Source organism: Oncorhynchus kisutch, linkage group LG13 (genome assembly GCF_002021735.2).
Source record: "Oncorhynchus kisutch isolate 150728-3 linkage group LG13, Okis_V2, whole genome shotgun sequence".
NCBI classification, from domain to species: domain Eukaryota; kingdom Metazoa; phylum Chordata; class Actinopteri; order Salmoniformes; family Salmonidae; genus Oncorhynchus; species Oncorhynchus kisutch.
Genome location: NC_034186.2, coordinates 64,648,465 through 64,669,602, shown reverse-complemented (window position 1 = coordinate 64,669,602; position 21,138 = coordinate 64,648,465). Strand labels below are relative to the sequence as shown.

Sequence of the window (21,138 nt, the reverse complement as noted above, 5' to 3'; positions counted from 1 at the left end):
CTGGGATCTGTTCTTTCTTTGTGCATTCTGCTCATTTGGTGAAATTATTAGGTCAAGGCCCTAGTTGTCTATAATTATACATGCAAGATTGCAGTTTCATAAGAAATACAAAAATGATTTTGTCAACATTTTATTTAACAGGGCCCAGCTTTGTTCATAATGACAGTGCCACGCTTTAGAACGTGAGGATGGCCTGGCTGTATTTGTATACTTTTTAAAATGCAGCCAGCCCCTTATTCCTTTTAGTAATGTAGTCAGGCAATAGAACGGAGCCTTTTATCCAACTACCTAGAGATCAGTGCTTACTTTATGGAAGGGAGTATTTTAAATATCTAGTTTGAGGACGGCAGTGTATATTTAAGCAATAAGGCCCGAGGGGGTTGTGGTATATGGCCAACATACCACAGCTAAGGGCTGTTCTTACACAATGCGGAGTTCCTGGTTACAGCCCTTAGCTGTGGTATGTTGGCCATATACCACTAGACCACGCCCAGAAATTGGGAAAACAAATATTCTTTACCCTTCATCCCATTGGAAAAGAGCTTTTCTTTCTACAGAAATAACAAAACATTCCAAAAAGCTGCTGTGTTGTTCAATGTGCATGTAGCCAGGTCCAATCACGACAGACTGTTCACAATGCTCCCAACGTAGGGAAATAGAGCCTATGAGAAGAACCTTGTGGCTTCAGAATGTAAGTAGGCTATGCGTGTGGAAAGCATTGTGTAACGTCAGTCCGTTTGTTGGTCTTGACTAGCTTTATGTTCCGGTCATAAGGGGCATGAGGCAAAATTACCTTTTTCTAAGTAGTAATCTTTAGACATATACTTTTGTAATTGATTAAAACAAGTAGACAAAATGCCAAGTTTTTGCTGTGAGCCAATGGGGCAACCACAGATGATTTCCCCCACAGGTGGGCAGGGTCACAACGTTCTAATACCGTCTGGGTGTAGCTGCCTTGAACACCTCCCATAGATACACATTCAATCCATGCTCTGTATACCTCTTCTGATTGGTTGGTCTCGCCTGCATCTTTCTTCTCGTTTCTATCCATCCGTCAACACTTACAGTCCCCAAGGGGCAGCGAATTCAGAGTAAGGGAGAGGAGTGCAGTGAGTTGAGTCGAAGTTCCGCATGTACTTCCGTGCCTGAGAAGAGAGAGGGAACAAGTGATGAAACGGGGGGGGGACAATATAGGATATAACATTGCCAATAAATGAATCTGTAGATTTAGTCTTACGGAAGCCCACTTGCCACCTTAACATTTCCATATAAAAGGAATCAGATGTACATAGATGTAGAAGGCAAGTCATGTGGTAGAGGAAGAAGTTGTTTCTCACCAGGAAGAGAGCCAGCTGTCGTCTTCCCTCCAGTGTCATGTCCTCACCTGACAAAACAAACAGGAAAGGCTTAAAAATGACACGTGTGTTTTAGGTCTCTTTATGCAGTGTTGTGTTTTGTAAATAAGAATTTGTTCTTAACTGACTTGCGTAGTTAAAAAAAATATATAGATACAATCTCAGAGAGCAGTGGTGTACTTCACTACATTCCTAAAGAAAATTGTCATTTTTACTCCATACATTTTCCCAGAGACCCAAAAGTACTAGTTACAATTTGAATGCTTAGCAGGACAGGAAAAAGGTCCAATTCACACACATCAAGAGAACGTCCCTGGTCATCCCTACTGCCTCTGATCTGGCGGACTCACTAAACAGAACGTCCCTGGTCATCCCTACTGCCTCTGATCTGGCGGACTCACTAAACAGAGAACGTCCCTGGTCATCCCTACTGCCTCTGATCTGGCGGACTCACAATGTAAATGATGTCCGAGTGTTGCAGCTGCCCCTGGCTGTCAAAAAAAGTAAATTGTGCCGTCTGGTTTGATGTATAGCATTTACTTTGTACTTTTACTCAAGTATGACAATTAACCATTTAAAATCTGATACTTCTAGACTTTTACTGGGTCATTTTATATTAAGGTATCTTTACTTTTACTACTTCTGGCAGAAAGGAGCATCTAAGGGGCAGTGAACAAACCCTTTTGACAAAAGGACAAAGACCAAAATAAATTCCATCAGGTAATTCATCTAAGGAGATTCTAATCTAAGTCAAACAGCTGTAATGGTGTGGTCATTTGAGGAGCAGTCTTACCAACGCTCCAGGGGAAGAAAACGTCTCTCTCCGTCTTATACGACTGCAGTACAGACACACACCAGTCATCATCCACCTCATAGCTACTGTACACCGCTGCCTCTTCTACATGGTTGGAGGCTGCTAGCCATGCTCTGATGGCCCTGACTCCATCGTCTGTCATCACCTTGGGGTACCTGAAGATATGACATCAGAAAGGGTTTGAACAGAAACACAGCGCTCACTCTCTGTTCCTAGTGTATGTATGTATATGGTACAAGGCAACACCTTAGCTGTCTGTGTGAGGTTGTGGATAATCAGGTCTGTAGTGGACAATGTGTACATAGACATACACAGCCTGTGAGGTCTTGGGAGACGGAGAACCGACCTGAACTGCAGAAGTTTGAGCAGGAGGTTGTTTCCTCTGTTGGACATGATGTCTTCTGGACCCCTGAAACACAAGTCAGTCAGTGAAACCAGTCTACCTAGATTTACCAGCGCATATCTAATCTGAACAGGCCCTTTTCGTTATTCATGCCTTCATAGTGACTCACGTGGTGGTAATGATCTCATCTTTGGTTCTTCTGATCAGAAGCACTGGTCCCTGGTACCTAAGGAAGAACTCAAGTGTTTGGGTCACAAAATCTCCCATCGGGTAAAACAGCACCCCTTTTGACCTCCCATACATATATTTGCCCATTGTAAAAGTGCTCAGAACGTGTCCTTTTGGACCTGCTTGCCAAAACATTCAGAAGAATAAAGGTGCTCAAAGTTGAACTAATTTGCATATCCCACATCCTTGTCTTCATCACTGGAAAAGATAGTTGTAATTGATATTTAAAACCAACTATTTTATACTTAAACACAATTATCTAAAAAAAACTTGTAAAACTCTTTGGTTCTTCATATTTGTATACATTGTAGCTTATACCCTACTTTACATCTGAAGTTTTTGTGTTGTGCCCACCCTCAGGTGAGACATGGTCTTGAATACAGTAGGTCACAATACCAGAATTGACTTCAATACAGATGCCATCATGTTTCTAAACACCAAAAAAGGAATATTAGCCAGTCACAGAATGGCACTTGATACAGAAACTCAGCTACTGACTACTGTCAATCGTTGAGCATCTTTTAAATTCAAAATCATTCGATTAGAACGTTTTTCAGAGACGGCTATGTATGGATGAATTAATCAATTATACAATCAATTTGACAAATTATTCACATAATGGAAATTTATTTGAATGATTGATAAACTGGGTAAATCAAGTAGTAACCTAGGCCTATACACAGTGTACAAAACATTGAGAACACCTTCCTAATAACACCTTCCCCAGGACAGCCTTAATTCGTCAGGGCATGGATTCCATCCATAAGGTGTCGAAATCATTCGACAGGTATGTAGCCCATCTTGATTCAAGTTGGCTGGATGTCCTTTGGGTGGTGGACCATTCTTGATACACATGGGATACTGTTGATCGTGGAAAAGGCTGTATAATCTTTTGTCTTTCCCATTCACCCTCTGAATGACACAGATACACAATCCATGCCTCAATTGTCTCAAGGCTTAAAAATCCTTCTTTAAACCTGTCTCCTCCCCTTCATCTACTCCAGTGGTTCCCAAACTTTTTATAGTCCCGTACCCCTTCGAACATTCAAACTCCACCTACATAGCCCCTCTAGCACCAGGGTCAGCGCACTCTCCAAATGTGTTTTTTTGCCATCATTGTAAGCCTGCCGCACACACACACAATACATTTCTGAAACATAAAAATGAGTTTCTCACTTCCCACGAGCTGGGTTGTGACAGAGCTCTTAAAGGACCAGGGCACAAATAATCAATCATTTTGCTCTTTAGTTAGACATCTTACATATAAAACCTATAAATACAAAAATGTGTTCCATCAAAAAATGTGAATAACTCACCACAGGTTAATGAGAAGGGTGTGTGTGAAAGGATGCACATAACTCTGCAATGTTTGGTTGTATTGGAGAGTCTCAGTCTTAAATCATTTCCCCACACAGTCTGTGCCTGTATTTAGTTTAAGCTACTGAGGGCCGAGAATCCACCCTCAGAGGTTTTATTTTTTTATTTTTTATTTTTTTAACCTTTATTTAACCAGGCAAGTCAGTTAAGAACAAATTCTTATTTTCAATGACGGCCTAGGAACAGTGGGTTAACTGCCTGTTCAAGGGCAGAACGACAGATTTTGTACCTTTGTCAGCTCGGGGATTTGAACTTGCAACCTTTCGGTTACTAGTCCAATGCTCTAACCACTAGGCTACACTGCCGCCCCAGGTACGGGGTTGCAAAGGGCATCAGTGTCTTAATAGCGAGATCTACCAAGGCAGGATACTCTGAGCACAGCCCTATCCAGAAATCTGCCAGTGACTTCTGATGAAATTAAATTTTCACAGAACCACTTGTTGCAATTTTGATGGGGCTCTCTTGTTCAGATATCAGTAAGTGGACTGGAAGCAGGGCATGAAAGGTATAACGAATCCAGTTGTTTGTGTCGTCCGTTTCGGGAAAGTACCTGCGTGATTGCACACCCAGCTCACTCAGGTACTTCGCTATATCATATTTGACATTGTCTCGTCTTTGCCTCTTGATAACCAGCGCACTGCTGTATGTTGCAGAATCGTTACATGGTCGCTGCCCATATCATTGCATAGTGCAGAAAATACAAGAGTTCAAGGCCCCTCGGGACACCGCAGCATCCGCAAAGGGAATGCCTGACAGCTTGAAAGACGTTTGGACACGACAGTGAAACGTCTTTCAAGCTGTCAGGCATTCCCTTTGCGGATGCTGCGGTGTACCGAGCAACTGCTTGCACACCCATGTCTCCCTGTCATGGCTTTTGCGCCATCAGTACAGATACCAACATGAGCAGCAGCTACGTTTGGTTACATACGGACTGTTAGTTGAATTCCCGCGAGAGAGTAACAGTTAATGTGATTGGATGCTAATTATTTGATAAGGATACCTGTATTTGACATCGTGTTGTTATTTCGCTGAACTGAAGATGGTTTAATTTGATTTTTGGCAGTGAAACGAGGCTACTCAGGCGAGAGAGAAAAAAACTCACCCAAATGTATAGCCCTGTTGGAAAATATAAATGGACTGTTTTGAAAATCTGAAGGAAAATGTAACAAATATATATATTTAAATATATTTATTTGGTTTACCCCCGAAGTCACTGCGCATACCCCAGTTTGGGAACCACTGATCTACACTGATTGAAGTGGATTCAACACCTGACATCAATAAGGGATCATAGATGTCACCTGGACTCACCTGGTCAGTCTGCAATGGAAAGAACATGTGAACGTAATGTTTTGTACACAATACAGGTGTATGCATATTCAATATGAGTGTGTGCATGCATTGAGTTGAGCTTGTTTTGGCTGATTTCATGGGACTACAGATGAGTTTCCTTCCATTTGGGACTTATTTTATTGTACTAATCAACATCATTTACATAGAAGTAGCTTATTTAATATAGCTGCACGCTGTGTCTTTAACCAGTAATGATGTCATTCACAAGGCAAGAGGGGGGGGGGGGACCGTTGGAGCTCTATTAGCTAGAGGTCACCAGATTGATTTTTCAACGGCAATAACGATTATTGGAGGACCAAATATCGGCCGATTTTTATTTATTTATTTGTAATAATGACAATTACAACAATACTGAATGAACACTTATTTTAACTTAATATAATACATCAAATAAATAATGAAATGTTCAATTTGGTTTAAATAATGCAAAAACTAAGTGTTGGAAAAGAAAGTAAAAGTGCAATATGTGCCATCAACATTTTGGTGTCAACAAATGGTAATGTACCCTGTTATTTCTAAGAAAGCTCTGGAGATTTTCATACCGTTTGTTACAACATATCTTTGCGAGCAATCCTTTGAGGAGGCTGGACATAAAAACGAAGAAAAGGAACAGACTTTGTTGCGAAAATGACATGAGAGTGGCACTTGCCAAGGTGAAGCCGCACATTTCTCAACTGGTCTCTGAAAGGCAACAGCAGAAGTCACACTGATTTGCAGTAAATATTCATTATTATGTTTTTGTTTTTGTGTGAAAATCATGTTTGAGAATTTTGTTCTTTGAACACAGTGATGTTGATGCACGGTTCATTTTGTGCACAAGTAAAATATATACCGGTATCTATGTTTTGAATTTGAAAAAATCATATTTTATTTTTCCAATTAAGAAGGGTTCAGTGAATGCGCATATGAAACTAGTGGGGTTCAGTACCTCCAACAAGGTTAAGAACCACTGCACTAAGCCAAGGTGGAAAAAGTTACAAAACTCCTGTAGCCTACTTCACAGAACATTCTGAAAAGTTCACAAAATAAAAAGTAGAACAGACCAGATACTACACAATTAGAGGAAGCATGTTTGGTTTTCTGTTTTGTGCCCACGGCAAGAAAGCGCCAGAGCCAGCCATGGTAACTGGTCAAAGTCTGAATAGCATGAGGTAGCCAGCTTGAGATAGCTACCGAACTAGAAAACAAACTCCGTAGCACAGAGTATATGACGTTGAGAAATAGTGCATTGTGGGTAGTTTAGAAGTTATCCAGAAATAAGTTCAAATGTAATAACCCAAAAACATAACTATATGTTTGTACTTATAGGCAACCAGATCATTACTACAACTAAGCTCCTAAGTCTGACCAAACTTGTTATATTGGTGAGTTAAAATTCATGCTTCCTACCCTTTAAAAAAGGTTTGGAAAAAATGTAACATCTAGAATTCATACAATAGTTTGACAACCCTGTTTTTAAGCTTTTAATTTATATCAAACTCAAAAGTTTAAATTTTCCTGTGATGAAGACATGGATATGTGATGGTATGGTAGGATATGTAAAACAGGTCAACTTTGGGCACCTTTATTCTGCTGAATGTTTTGGCATTCAGGTCAAAAAGTCCCTTTCCGACCACTTCTTCCATGGGTAATATACAGAATGTTTTGGCATTCAGGTCAAAAAGTCCCTTTCCGACCACTTCTTCCATGGGTAATATACGGAATGTTTTGGCATTCAGGTCAAAAAGTCCCTTTCCGACCACTTCTTCCATGGGTAATATACGGAATGTTTTGGCATTCAGGTCAAAAAGTCCCTTTCCGACCACTTCTTCCATGGGTAATATACGGAATGTTTTGGCATTCAGGTCAAAAAGTCCCTTTCCGACCACTTCTTCCATGGGTAATATACAGAATGTTTTGGCATTCAGGTCAAAAAGTCCCTTTCCGACCACTTCTTCCATGGGTAATATACGGAATGTTTTGGCATTCAGGTCAAAAAGTCCCTTTCCGACCACTTCTTCCATGGGTAATATACGGAATGTTTTGGCATTCAGGTCAAAAAGTCCCTTTCCGACCACTTCTTCCATGGGTAATATACGGAATGTTTTGGCATTCAGGTCAAAAAGTCCCTTTCCGACCACTTCTTCCATGGGTAATATACGGAATGTTTTGGCATTCAGGTCAAAAAGTCCCTTTCCGACCACTTCTTCCATTGGTAATATACGGAATGTTTTGGCATTCAGGTCAAAAAGTCCCTTTCCGACCACTTCTTCCATGGGTAATATACGGAATGTTTTGGCATTCAGGTCAAAAATTCCCTTTCCGACCACTTCTTCCATGGGTAATATACGGAATGTTTTGGCATTCAGGTCAAATGGGATGCTGTCAAAACGTGATTCAATTCAAATAAATGTACCTAATATTTTCCATGGATGATATGTTCGTGTCAGTCACACACACGTGTAAAGTGTTTGTGTGAGTAAAGAGTGTTGCACTTACTTGCAGAGCTGTTCTGCGCTGTTGAGGTTCATGTACTGCCTGACTGTGTGTGTCACCAGAGGCCCTGAAACACACCATTTTCATTGTCAGATCCTGAACCAAACACAGCCCGTACAAAGACACACACCTCAGGCCTTTAGAAGCTCTTATCCAAAGTGACTGTATTCACTTCTTAATATATATATTCTTATAGAATATATCTCATAATAGGAAAAAAAAAAAGTGTACACAATACATTTGTTTATATGACATCACTGTTTTTTTCCACGCCTTGACCTATGACCCCTGAGAGAGACTCACTCCAGCTGTCGGGCATGACCTTGAGGGCCAGCGGAAGCAGGTCATCAAAGGATGCGTCCAATACCAGCGCTTGGATCTCTGGATAGGACATCACAGCCCAACTGGCTGAGAGACAGAGAGAAATATATAGACAGAGAAAGAGAAAAGGAAATATGAGAGGGGGAGAGAGAAGGGAGGAGAGTGCAGAGAGAGGGTGGGCGAGAAGAGTGAGATGGAGAGAAGAGAAGGGAGGAGAGTGCAGAGAGGGTGGGCGAGAAGAGTGAGATGGAGAGAAGAAGGGAGGAGAGTGCAGAGAGGGTGGGCGAGAAGAGTGAGAGAAATGAAGAGAAAGGGGAGAAATAAAGAAGTGGTGCTTACAATATGTTGGTGAAATTGGTCAACTCATTCCCACAACAGACTAGGGCCAGACAAACTGCATATACCAGTAGGGTCCATACCTGTGAATCCCCCTATGGACCAGGCATACACCATTATGTCACTGAGCTGGAAGCCCAGCTTGTGCACTGCAAACTGGATCACTACATCCATGGCATTGGCCTCGTTCTGGGGGAACGGTACACCCTGAGAGAAATAAGGGAGTGGATTGGGGAACGAAGAGTTATTGTTTTACATTTACTTTCATGTCAATGCACATTTTGAGACGGAAACAAATCTGCTGCTAACAGACATTTAGATTTCAGTAACTTAGCGGAAGCTCTTATCCAGAGTGATTGGATACATTTTCCTACTTTTACTTGCTGGTCCTCTGTGGGAATTGAACCCAGAACACTGTGCGTCTTCCAACCTTCTCTATGAATGACACGTGTAGACAAACCAGACTTTCCACATAAGACAAACTTGCCTAATAATGCCGTTGAAATATGCTGGTAAGTTCACACAAACGCGTGATGGGGACGAGCGAGGACACTAAGGCTTACCGTGCTTCCTGCAAAGCCAGGGTGGTTCCAGCCAAGCACTGAGTATCCACCTGCAACCCAGACAGACACGCCTTTATACTGCTCTAGTTTAAATTTAACAGGTTAAGGAATATGTTAACCACCATGTATGAACAGTGATCTTCACAACAAAAGATGGTAAGTAGGATGGAAGTAGGAAAGAAGTATTTGATGTGTAAAAGTGTCAGAGGTTCCTTACCTTCCAATGGAGTGTTCATACAGCCCACCTCATAGAAGCCTGCGTTCCCCTCACAGCAGATCACCTACAACATACAGCCAACACTACAGACCTCGCAGGGAAACATGGGTAATGTAGTTATGATGGTTCATAGAGCCTACTGTAGTCCAGTTCCTTATTAGAGGAATCATGGGTAATGTAGTTCAGATGGTTCATAGAGCCTAGTGCAGGTCCTTACCAGAGTCTGTCCGTGCCGTCCTTCTTCTCTCCTGCGGTCCACAAACATGGTATCAATCTCATTCCCATCACACGCCACCAGCTTGTTCCTCTGGCCCTCACACTGCACACAGAAGAGGGAGAGAGGTACAGAAACAGATCGGAAAAGAGAAACTTCAAGTTACGCAGTTCTATAAGATAAAGGCTGCATACAGTGCATTCTGAAAGTATTCAGACCCATTGACTTTTTCCACATTTTGTTACGTTACAGCCTTATTCTAAAATGGATGAACCCCCCCCCCCCCCCCCCCCCTCCAGCTACACACAATAATGACAAACCAAAAACAGGTTTTTAGAAATACATGCACATTTATTTGTTTAAATGATCAAACTGAAATAAAACATTTACATAATGTGGAAGGACCACCAGAGGGCAGGCTGGGCTCACGGATAGTAGCCCAACAAGGCATGGGAGACAAGGTAACCAGAGGCAATTAAGCACAGCTGACGGTACTAATGACATACTCTCCTTCCCCTATAAGAGAGAGAATGGAACCAGCAGAGAGGGGGGGGGGGGGGGGGGGGGGACGACTATCTCTGGAAGATGGCCACCGAGAGAGAGGAGCTATCCAGGAAGAACCACTAAGACGGTGACAATCCCGTGACTTTTGTTGTAGTTTAAAGATAATCCTATTGTGTTCCTGTTTCATCTGGAGAAGAGGATGTATGTTTTTACTTGGAAGATTTTCATTGATTATGTTGGAGTGTTTGTTGACCAAATGCCCTCAATAGAGAACTGTGTTCAATCAAGAAAACCTACTCCTGACTCGTTTATTCCACCTTCCCGCTTTAGAGTGACGCCCAATTACTTGGTCCGCTCACAATAAGTATTCAGACTTCACTCAGTACTTTGTTGAAGCACCTTTGGCAGCGATTACAGCCTCGAGTCTTCTTGGGTACGACACTACAAGCTTGGCACACCTGTATTTGGAGAGTTTCTCCCATTCTTCCCTGCAGAACCTCTCAAGCTCTATCAGGTTGGATGGGGGATCGTAGTTGCACAGGTATTTCAGGTCTCTCCAGAGATGTTCGATCAGGTTAAAATCCCGGCTCTGGCTGGGCCGCTCAAGGACATTCAGAGACTTGTCCCGATACCACTCCTGCGTTGTCTTGGCTGTGTTCTTAGGGTCGTTGACCTGTTGGAAGGTGAACCGTCATCCCAGTCTGAGGTCCTGAGTGCTCTGGAGCAGGGTTTCATCAAGGATCTCTGTACTTTTCTCCGTTCATCTTTCCCTCGATCCTGACTCGTCTCCCAGTCCCTACCACTGAAAAGCATCCCCACAGCATAATGCCACCAAATTGCTTCACTGTTGGGATGGCACCAGGTTTCCTCCAGATATGATGCTTGGCATTCAGGCCAAAGAGTTCAAGCTTGCTTTCATCAGACCAGAGAATCTTGTTTCTCATGGTCTGAGAGTCCTTTAGGTGACTTCTGGCAAACTCCAAGTGGGCTATCATGTACCTTTTACTGAGGAGTGGCTTCCATCTGGCCTCTCTACCACAAATGCCTGATTGGTGGAGTGCTGCAGAGATGGTTGTCCTTCTGGAAGGTTCTCCAATCTCCAGAGGAACTCTGGAGCTCTGTCAGAGTGACCATCGGTTTCTTGGTCACCTCCCTGACCAAGGCCTTTCTCCTGGGGTTCCACATTTCTTCCATTTAAGAATGATAGAGGCCAGTGTATTCTTGGGGACCTTCAATGCTGCAGACATTTTTTGGTACCCTTTCCCAGATCTGTGCCGACACAATCCTATTTCGGAGCTCTATGGACAATTCCATTGACCTCACGGCTTGGTTTTTGCTCTGACAACTGTGGGACCTTATATAGACAGGTGTGTGCCTTTCTAAATCATGTCCAATCAATTGAATTTACCACAGATGGACTCCAGTCAAGTTGTAGAAACATCTCAAGGATGATCAATGGAAATGCCTGGCTACAATGTTTTCAGGAGAGACAGGATTGAGGGAAGAGGGGGTGTGATGATTTACATTAAAGAACATATCCGATGTAAACAAATTGAGTGGTCATGTGATAATGAACTAGAATGTATCGGCCTGAACGTTACACTGTCTCCCCAAATGTCTTTTACCCTCATTGGAATGTATAGGCCACCTGCCACCAAAAGTGTGTTTTTTGATCAGTTTAATACCATGCTTAGGGAATGTGATTTTGGGAAAGAGGTCACCTTAATGGGAGATTTTAACATTAATTATGAAGACAAGTGTTGTAGGAAAACCCTCAAACGGATCACTAATACCTTTGACCTTACACAGCTAGTTAAAGGGCCAACCAGGGTGACTTGTTGCTCTAAAACACAGATTGATTTGGTGTTCAGTAATAAACCAGAGAGAGTGACTAAATCATTCAATATGGTTACTGGGCTGTCTGATCATAATCTGACACTTATAGCCAGAAAGCTGTCTAAGAGCAGGTTTAACCTCTCTACTGTTAGAAAGCCGGATCAACTCAGAATACCTAAGAGTGAATTAAATAATTTTGAAAAAGCAATTAAGGGAATAAACTGGAATGATCTCTTGTCCTATACAGACGTGGAAGCTGATAGTCAGGTTTTTCTATCCACAATCCAGACTACAATAAATGGCTTCCTAAAGAAAATCAAATCCAAACCTGGCCAAAAGAGCACTCTTCCTTGGCTAAATGGAGAAATCTGGAAATTGATGAAAGAATGAGATTATGCTCTAAAAATAGCCCTAAAATCTAAATTAGAGCATGACAGACGTAGGTTTACCATGTTGAGAAATAAGGTGATGAAAGAAATCAGACAGGCCAAGGCAAACTTTTTTATTAACATAAATTGGTGAAGCAAAGGGAAATTCTAAATTGATATGGGAGAATCTAAAAAAGTTAACAGGGAAAGACCATAGTAACACTGCAAAAAGACTAGAAATCATGGTGAATAACAATCTAACACAGGATGCAGTCGAAATAGCAATAGCCTTCAATTCCTACTTTATTGACTCTGTCAGGGTACTGACACAGAACCCCTCCACTTGTTTCTTGGGCTCAGTGCTAGTGAATGACACTCAACCTGTCTTCATCATAAGGGAGGTTTCAGAGTCAAAGGTGAACAAGGTGATTAGCTCACTAAAGAACTCTAAAGCCAAAGATGTGTTTGGGATGGACTCTACCTTTCTTAAAAACTACAAAGAGTCACTCATTGGCCCCATTACTAAGGTCACCAACACATCTATTGGTCTCGGTGTGTTTCCAAGGGTATGGAAGTCGGCCATAATAACGGCCATCTTTAAATCAGGAGACCCTGCTAACGTGAGTAACTACAGGCCCATTAGTATATTACCTGTGGTGTCAAAGGTTGTTGAAAAGTGTGTAGCAGAACAACTGATTGCCCACCTCAACAACAGCCCCTTCACATTACACTCCATGTAGTTTGGCTTCAGAGCGAAACACTCCACAGAAATGGCCAACTGCTTTCTTCTGGAAAATGTGAAGTCCAAGATGGACAAAGGGGGTGCTGTTGGGGCTGTGTTTCTGGACCTAAGGAAGGCTTTTGATACTGTTAACCATGAGATTCTCATCACAAAATTGTCCAAGTTCAACTTTTCCCCTGATGCCTTGAGATGGATGAAATCATACCTTGAAGGCAGAACTCAGTGTGTCAGAGTGAGCAATGAGCTGTCGCCCACTCGTAGCTATGATGTGGGCGTGCCCCAAGGGTCAATACTGGGGCCCCTCCTGTTCAGCCTGTACATTAATGATCTGCCTTCTGTCTGTACTGGGTCTGAAGTTCAAATGTATGCAGATGATACAGTGATATATGTGCATGCAAAGAGCAAACAAGCTGCACAAGAACTCACTACTGTAATGGTCCAGGTTACAAAGTGGCTCAGTGACTCGTGTTTGCATCTCAATGTGAAAAAAACTGTTTGCATGTTCTTCACAAAGAGGGCAACAGATGCTACTGAGCCAGATGTCTATGTGTCAGGGGAGAAGCTCCAGGTGGTATCCGATTTTAAGTACCTTGGCATCATACTTGATTCCAACCTCTCTTTTAAAAAGCATGTGAAAAAGGTAATTCAAATAACCAAATTCAACCTAGCTAATTTCCGATTTATACGAAATTGTTTGACTACAGAGGTAGCAAAACTGTACTTCAAATCTATGATACTCCCCCACTTAACATACTGCTTGACTAGTTGGGCCCAAGCTTGCTGTACAACATTAAAACCTATTCAGTCTGTCTACAAACAGGCTCTCAAAGTGCTTGATAGGAAGCCCAATAGCCATCATCATTGTCACATCCTTAGAAAGCATGAGCTCTTGAGTTGGGAAAATCTTGTGCAATACACCGACGCATGTCTTGTATTCAAGATCCTCAATGGCCTGGCTCCCCCTCCACTCAATATTTTTGTTAAACAGAAAACCCAGACATATGGCAGCAGATCCACAAGGTCTGCCATGAGAGGTGACTGTATAGTTCCCCTAAGGAAAAGCACCTTTAGTAAATCTGCATTCTCTGTGAGAGCTTCCCATGTCTGGAATACACTGCCATCAGACACACATAACTGCACCACATATCACACTTTCACAAAATGCTTGAAGACATGGCTAAAGGTCAATCAGATTTGTGAACATGGTCCCTAGCTGTGTGTTGCCGCTCTCCATGTTGTCTGTAGCTTGTGAGGTGTGGAAACACTTTGTTGCTTTTATGAATTTTGTCTTGCTGCTTTTTGTTTTATGCTGCTCTGTCTGTATGCTACGTCTTGCTTGTCCTATGTTGCTCTGTCTGTATGCTATGTCTTGCTTGTTCTATGTTGCTATTGTCTATATTGTAATTGTTTTTAATAACCTGCCCAGGGACTGCGGTTGAAAATTAGCCGGTTGGCTAAAACCGGCACTTTTACTGAAATGTTGATTAATGTGCACTGTCCCTGTAAAAATTTAAATAAACTCAAATAAACTCAAATAGGACGCACCGGAGCTCAATTACGAGTCTCATAGCAAAGGGTCTGAATAGTTATGTAAATAAGCCATTTCTAAAAACCCGTTTTAGCTTTGTCATTATGGGGTATTGTGTGTAGATTGATGAAGAAAATGTATTTAATAAGGCTGTAACATAACAAAATGTGGGAAAAGTCAGGGGGTCTGAATACTTTCTGAATGCACTGTATATGAATACATGTATAACTATTGTAAATGAATATAACTTGACCCTACTGTGATGTGTGATGACTCACCTCTTCTATAAGTCTAGCCTGGCCCTGTTGTAGCATGGGTCTCATAGCCCTTTGCAGTAGGTATACAGACCCAGGGTACAGAATCCTCCTCCCAAATGAGTGGGCAATCAGAAAACTAGAAAGAGGGAGGGGAGAGAAAAGGTAGCGTCAGTGGGCTAGCAGGCAGTAAAATCAATCAAATATACCAAGCCTGCCTGCTGTAAGTGTGGCGCAGAGAGAAACTGACAGAAACAGTATTTAGTTACATTAGGACCTGTGTTGTACGATATCTGATTATGTTGCATGGTAGTGTGGTATATTGTAGTCTATTGAGTGTTTATACCTGTGGTATGGTAGAATATAGTGCATTTAGTTTAGTACCTGATGTGGTAGAATAGTGCATTTAGCTTAGTGCCTGATGTGGTGTGGTAGAATGTAGTGCATTTAGTTTAGTACCTGATGATGTGGTAGAATATAATGTATTTACACTGAACAAAAATATAAAAACGTAACATGTAAAATGAAAACGCAACATGTAAGGTGTTTCATGAGCTGAAATAAAAGATCCCATAAATGTTCACTCACAAAATGCTTCTCTCCAATTTTGTGCACAATTTTTTTTACATCCCTGTTCGTGAGCATGTCTCCTTTGCCAAGATAATCCACCTAACAGGTGTTGCATATCAAGATGCTGATTAAAAAGCATGATCATTACACAGGTGCACCTTTTGCTGGGGACAATAAAATGGCCACACAACACAATGCCACAGATGTCAAGTTGAGGGAACGTGCAATTGGCATGCCGACTACAGGGACTTCCACCAGAGTGGTTGCCAGAGAATGTTAATTTATTTACCAAATTTACCAGCTGCCACAAACATTGTTTTAGAGTAATTGTCAGTACGTCCAACTGGCCTCACAACCACAGACCATGTGTACAGTGTCGTGTGGGTAAGCGGTTTGCTGATGTCAACAAAGTGCCCCATGGTGTTGCTAGGGTTATGGCAGTTCCCCAAAATCAGTCTTTGGGAACCAAAGGGGTGCACGTTTTGGTTTTTGCCCTAGCACTATACAGCTGATTCAAATCATCATCAAGCTTTGATTATTTGAGTCAGCTGTGTAGTGTTTTTGGGGGGGGTGGGGGCACCCATTGGGGTCACGAGGACAGAGTTTGGGAAACGCTGGGTTATGGTATGGCCAGGCATAAGCTAAGGCCCATTGTCATGCCATTCATCCACCGCCATCACCTCATGTTTCAGAATGATAATGCACGGTCCCATGTTGCAAGGATCTGTACACAATTTTTGGAAGCTGAAAATGTCCGTTCTTTCATGGCCTGCATACTCACCAGACATCTCACCCATTGAGCATGTTTGGGATGCTCTGGATCGACACGTACAACAGTTCCCACCAATATAAAGCAACTTCGCACAGCCATTGAAGAGGAGTGGGACAACATCCCAGAGGCCACAATCAACAGCCTGATCAACTCTATGTGAATGAGATATGTCGCTCTGCATGAGGCAAATGGTGGCCATACCAAAAAAATGACTGGTTTTCTGATACACACCCCAATTTTTTAAAGTAATGAGCAACAGATGCATATCTGTATTCCCAGTCATGTGAAATCCATAAGGCCTAATGAACCTATTTAAATTGACTGATTTTCTAATATAAACTAACTCAATAAAAACGTTGAATTCGTTGAATATTGCATTTCTATTTTTGGTTAGTGTAGTTTAGTACTTGACGATGTAGCACGGTAGGGTAGTGTGTTTCGTAGTCTGTTTATACCTGACAAAGTGGCATGGCAGACAGGGGTTGACATTCACGCTTGACCAGGGCAAGTAAAAACAATAAAAAAATAAAAAAATGGCGAACAAGAAGAATATAGATTTAAGTTGTCCGAATGGACAAATAAAATAAATCACAATATAAATTAGGGTAGTCCATTCAGAACTGGATCTGTGTCCTCCACATGTAGAGTTACACACTGTTCTCCCGATCTATGCGGAGCGCATCGGCATAGAATTATTGAAAGCCTGTATTGACAAGCACGAGTGATCTTTCAATCAGGTAGTCGAGAGATGCGTTTGAGATCAAAGCGAACCGCATGTGCACATTTGTTGATATTCATTGCTTGTTAGTGAGTCATTTGCCCACTTATAGCTTATTTTTGGTCAGCAATGAAAATCCTTGCTGCGCAAGTCTCTCTCCTCTGGCAACAACCCGCTGGCACACACAGGTGACACACACCCATGACTTTTCCAGGATTTGCTGGTTATCTTGCTAGTTAACTACTTAGCATGTATTAATGTCATTGTCATGTCAGATGTCCTAAAATAACTTTCCACTGGCACTTTTGTATAACCGCAAATGGGGGACACAGTTGATACGGGTGCAGTTGATGAAACCAAATGCGGCATACTTCGGTTGTAAAACAGTCGCAAGCCCTCAAAATTAGCTAGGATTCTCATCTATTCAATTCTGGCCATGTAATTCTGACAAAGTTACAAATATGTATTCTTAGAATAGCCTAATTGACAAGTAACAATGTTGTCAAGATCTTCTCTGAACACTGAATATTTTAACCTTACAAATAGATAAAACATCTTAGTTAGCCATTTGATCCCTGGTTCATTTAACGAGGGAATCATTGTATAAAGACAAAGTATTTGGTTGTAATTGTAATGTTGCAGGGTGGACAAACCATCCTCCAGGAGAGCTACTGGGTGTGCAGGCTTTCGCTCCAGCCCTGCTCAAAAAATAATCAGCTGCTCAACAGGACCTTGATAAGCTGACTGGTGTATTTGTGCAGGTTTGGATCCAAAGTCTGCACACCAGGTAGCTCTCCAGATGGAGGGTTGACGGACCACATGTGTTTTAAACAGTAGTCTTTTAAGTGTCGTGCTCAAGGCCACAATGGCAGAAGATAATTTTGATATTTTTTATTTACTTGACCTTTATTTAACTAGGCAAGTCAGTTAAGAACAAATTCTTATTTTCAATGACGGCCTAGGAACAGTGGGTTTACTGCCTGGTCAGGGGCAGAACAACAGATTTGTACCTTGTCAGCTCGGGGGTTTGAACTTGCAACCTTCCGGTTACTAGTCCAACACTCTAACCACTAGGCTACCCTAGTAATGAAGGATATTTTACATCATACAACAATTTTCAGTCACCTTTTGCCCCCTCCCCCCCCCAAAAAATGTTTTTGCGCACAAGTTAAACATTTTAATAAATAACCCTGTCCTACTTGTCCAAAGAACAAGTGGCTAAATTTTTTCATGTCGAGCCCTGGTAGAGTACAGTGTATTTTGGATATTGTAGTCGGTCTATACCTGACGATGTGGCATGGTAGAGTGCGTAAAGAGTTGAGCACGCTGTCTGCTGCCCCTCTCAGTTTGGGCTCTGGCTTCAGTAGAGACACTCCTGCCTTGGACAGCAGCTTCCTGTCACACAGGATGTTAGAAGGGAGTTATATAGTGAAAATAGAGCCTTACTCTCAAATCATAACCCAGACATCCTGTTTACATTTTACTGTATCACCTGGTGTATTTCATACCAAAAAAACTACAATCACAGTGTAAAAATGAACGTGTAAAAGGCTCACAATCAGTACGCAAATTACACACACAACTCACGGATTGCTAACTTCTTCCCAGCTGAAGTCTGCCGGCCAGTGAGAGAAGTCAAAATCATAGCAGGCCAGCTTTTTCTACAGACAGTACATTCAAAATTAGTGATCAGAAAGAATAGCTGTGGCTTGTTTCTTGAATTCAAGATTGACAACCACTAGCAAAACAGGCCTGAGAATAATATCAAATGACATATAGGGTACTGGTTAGACATAACACACCATATGGGGAGTAAGGTGTCATTTGAGAATTAGCCCAGCTGTTGACAAGCTGTTGCCATAGCAGTGTTACCTTGTTGCTATGCGTGTGGTTCTTCCTGGTTTCCTCCAGAATGGAGATGAACTGTTGATACTCAGAGTTCCTCCACCGTCCCCAACCTGAGAGGGAGGGAAAGGGAGAGAGAAGCAGCGAGTGCCAGAGAGAGTCTCAGTGGTGTACTTAGTGTACCTGACAGACCCACACCTTGTGAGGGAGTCAGTGTGTGAAATCGTAACCCCCACAGGAATGCAATCGTAGTTACCTGTAGCCTAGTCACACACAATCCAATATCTGTTTAGTAGATGAACACCACCAGACACTACATTCTCTACAATTAGGTTTGAGATGCTTTAATATTTTATTGGGGTGGGTGGGGGAGCATTGAACACAGAGGATTTCTCATACCAGACCAATCCAGGAAGAGCAATACAAGTTCAGTAAAAAGAGTGGTAAAGTTCTCACCTCTCAGAAAGGCGACTCCCAGCAGACAAACCATTACAGTTCCCACATACTGACTGACTGGTACCAGCTTACTGCTGCAGATGTACCCTGAAACACACAGCAACAGTTAAGGCTACGAACACGACACAAACAATTAGGCTAGTAATAGCCATTTGCTTCCTCTTTCTTGCACTAAAGCATGCACACATGTCCTACGTCAAACTATAACACCACTAGCCAGTACCAATACTTACCTACTACAATACAGCTGGGAGGTATTAATAGTTAAACCCAATAACAGCATTACTGCAGGAGTCATTTTTTATTACCTTTCATATCGCATGAGCGAACACACACACACACTACCTTTTCTGTAAAGGTAGCAGAGGAGGAGAGGGGAGCTGTAGTATGACAGAGACCACAAAGCTGACGCCTGGAGGGAGAACACACAAGAGAACAGTTACATCTCAACACAAAGTATGTGAATGTATAGACTACCTGTATAGCTATGTGAGTGTTCTACTTGTCTTTACCTGTGGCATCAATTTATGCAAAAACAATAGTGTAATAGTAAAATAAAGTTTTTCTCTAGCTAATCAAAACAGATTAATGATCAACAATTTGATACAACTTGTGGTAACTTGCTAGTTATATACTGACCCATCCGAGGATGCTGTCAGTGTGTTTCTCCAGGCTATTGGGTTGATAAGTCCATCCCTGGGGTTGTAAGAGAAGGGGAAGTAGTTAGCTGCTAAATGAGTGGTGACTAGCCAAGCCAACTAACTGGATAACTGCAATGAATTCCCTGCCTAGCTAGTACAGCTAACGTTAGCTACCTAGCATAGCTAAAAGCGGCGTAGGTTACGTGCTTGCTAGCATGCTCACCTGCAACAACACAAAGATAGCCATTATACTTGATTCTCCTTGGAATCTAGTTGAACATTCCCAAATGTGTTAACTATGCATCATTTTTCACATTGTCACCGGTCAGTGATTGACAGCAGTTTCAATAACACGTACTGACACATCCTGGCCGGAGCGAGAGCTAGTGCTAGCGTCGACCAAAGTTACATTCCTAGCTCTTCCTAGTCGGTCACAAACACAAGCACGGTATCTGCCGTGAGCCTACCCTCCTGCCTGCTCTTCCTTCGGGTCGGGACTCCTCCTGTGAACGATGCACTCTCTGGAGATGAGGCCCCAAAAAGCAACGAAACCACATCCAGCCGGCCATTCTTCCTCCGGTAGCCGACACAGGACATAAATTCCAAACATACAAAGTTCAAGCGTTTTCTTCTTTGGTATAATAGCTTTCGTACCATTATATGTGCATCCTGCCACCTACTGTACAGGTGGATAATAAATATCCCAAAAAGGAAATAATGCTGGGTACAAATAAATCCATACAAACGTTCAATAACACATTTTTAATTAAACTAAATCAGCCTGCTTTTCTGTTCTAATCAGTTACGTACACAGGCTCAGAAAGATCCTGTGAGGGTGGCATATTTTCTGGACAAAGTAGTCCTTGCAGTGCGTCTGCCATGAAGTCTTCTCTGCTTCTTGGACACTTGTGCAGTACAATTAATAATGTGTATATAAATGCTACACAATCCACCTTCTTCACAGTAAGTGTATCCAGATCACTTTGATGTTTAACATTTGCGGTGCATCCACCGCCATATCTTCTTCAGAACTGTGGGCTGTTGCCCCTTCAACTCTCTTCACCGCCTCCATATAAGATATTTGCTGTACAGCCCTGATCCTTGACACATCAACATTTTTCACAGGGCACTTTGGGAATTCGAAAATATGATCTCCACCACAGTTGCAACATTTTACATTCAATAGCATATTCCTTCCAAACACTTCACACGTGGCCAAACTACAACTTTTAAAATGTCTTGCATTGCATCGGGTTTTATTTAGAATTCAAGGCACACTTAAACAGCGTGGCTACCACCACACCAGCA

General features: G+C 42.1%; 1 protein-coding gene across 1 annotated transcript; it reads right to left on the bottom strand.

Annotated features, from left to right (window-relative positions):
* Positions 1–114: 114 nt before the first annotated feature.
* On the bottom strand, positions 115–20,460 carry abhd16a (abhydrolase domain containing 16A, phospholipase). Its single transcript, XM_031786925.1, has 19 exons — positions 20,298–20,460; positions 19,829–19,885; positions 19,535–19,601; positions 19,190–19,276; positions 18,761–18,846; positions 18,476–18,549; positions 18,173–18,283; positions 14,853–14,967; positions 9,600–9,701; positions 9,383–9,446; positions 9,166–9,215; positions 8,686–8,809; positions 8,249–8,353; positions 7,949–8,012; positions 2,682–2,738; positions 2,516–2,578; positions 2,149–2,324; positions 1,338–1,384; positions 115–1,145 (listed from the first exon to the last, which is right to left on the bottom strand). Exons 1-19 carry the CDS (start codon positions 20,397–20,399, stop codon positions 1,062–1,064), a joined length of 1,635 nt encoding a protein of 544 aa, XP_031642785.1. The 5' UTR covers positions 20,400–20,460; the 3' UTR covers positions 115–1,061.
* Between the last annotated feature and the right edge of the window lie 678 nt (positions 20,461–21,138).

What these genes read in the sequence shown, in the direction of transcription:
- abhd16a (XM_031786925.1), bottom strand. Translation starts at nt 20,399, where the DNA reads ATGGCCGGCTGGATGTGGTTTCGTTGCTTTTTGGGGCCTCATCTCCAG. An exon ending in TATGAACACTCCATTGGAAG is followed by an intron (nt 9,216 to 9,382) that starts GTAAGGAACCTC and finishes TCTGGGTTGCAG; the next exon opens with GTGGATACTCAGTGCTTGGC. An exon ending in CTGGCTTTGCAGGAAGCACG is followed by an intron (nt 8,810 to 9,165) that starts GTAAGCCTTAGT and finishes TATTTCTCTCAG; the next exon opens with GGTGTACCGTTCCCCCAGAA.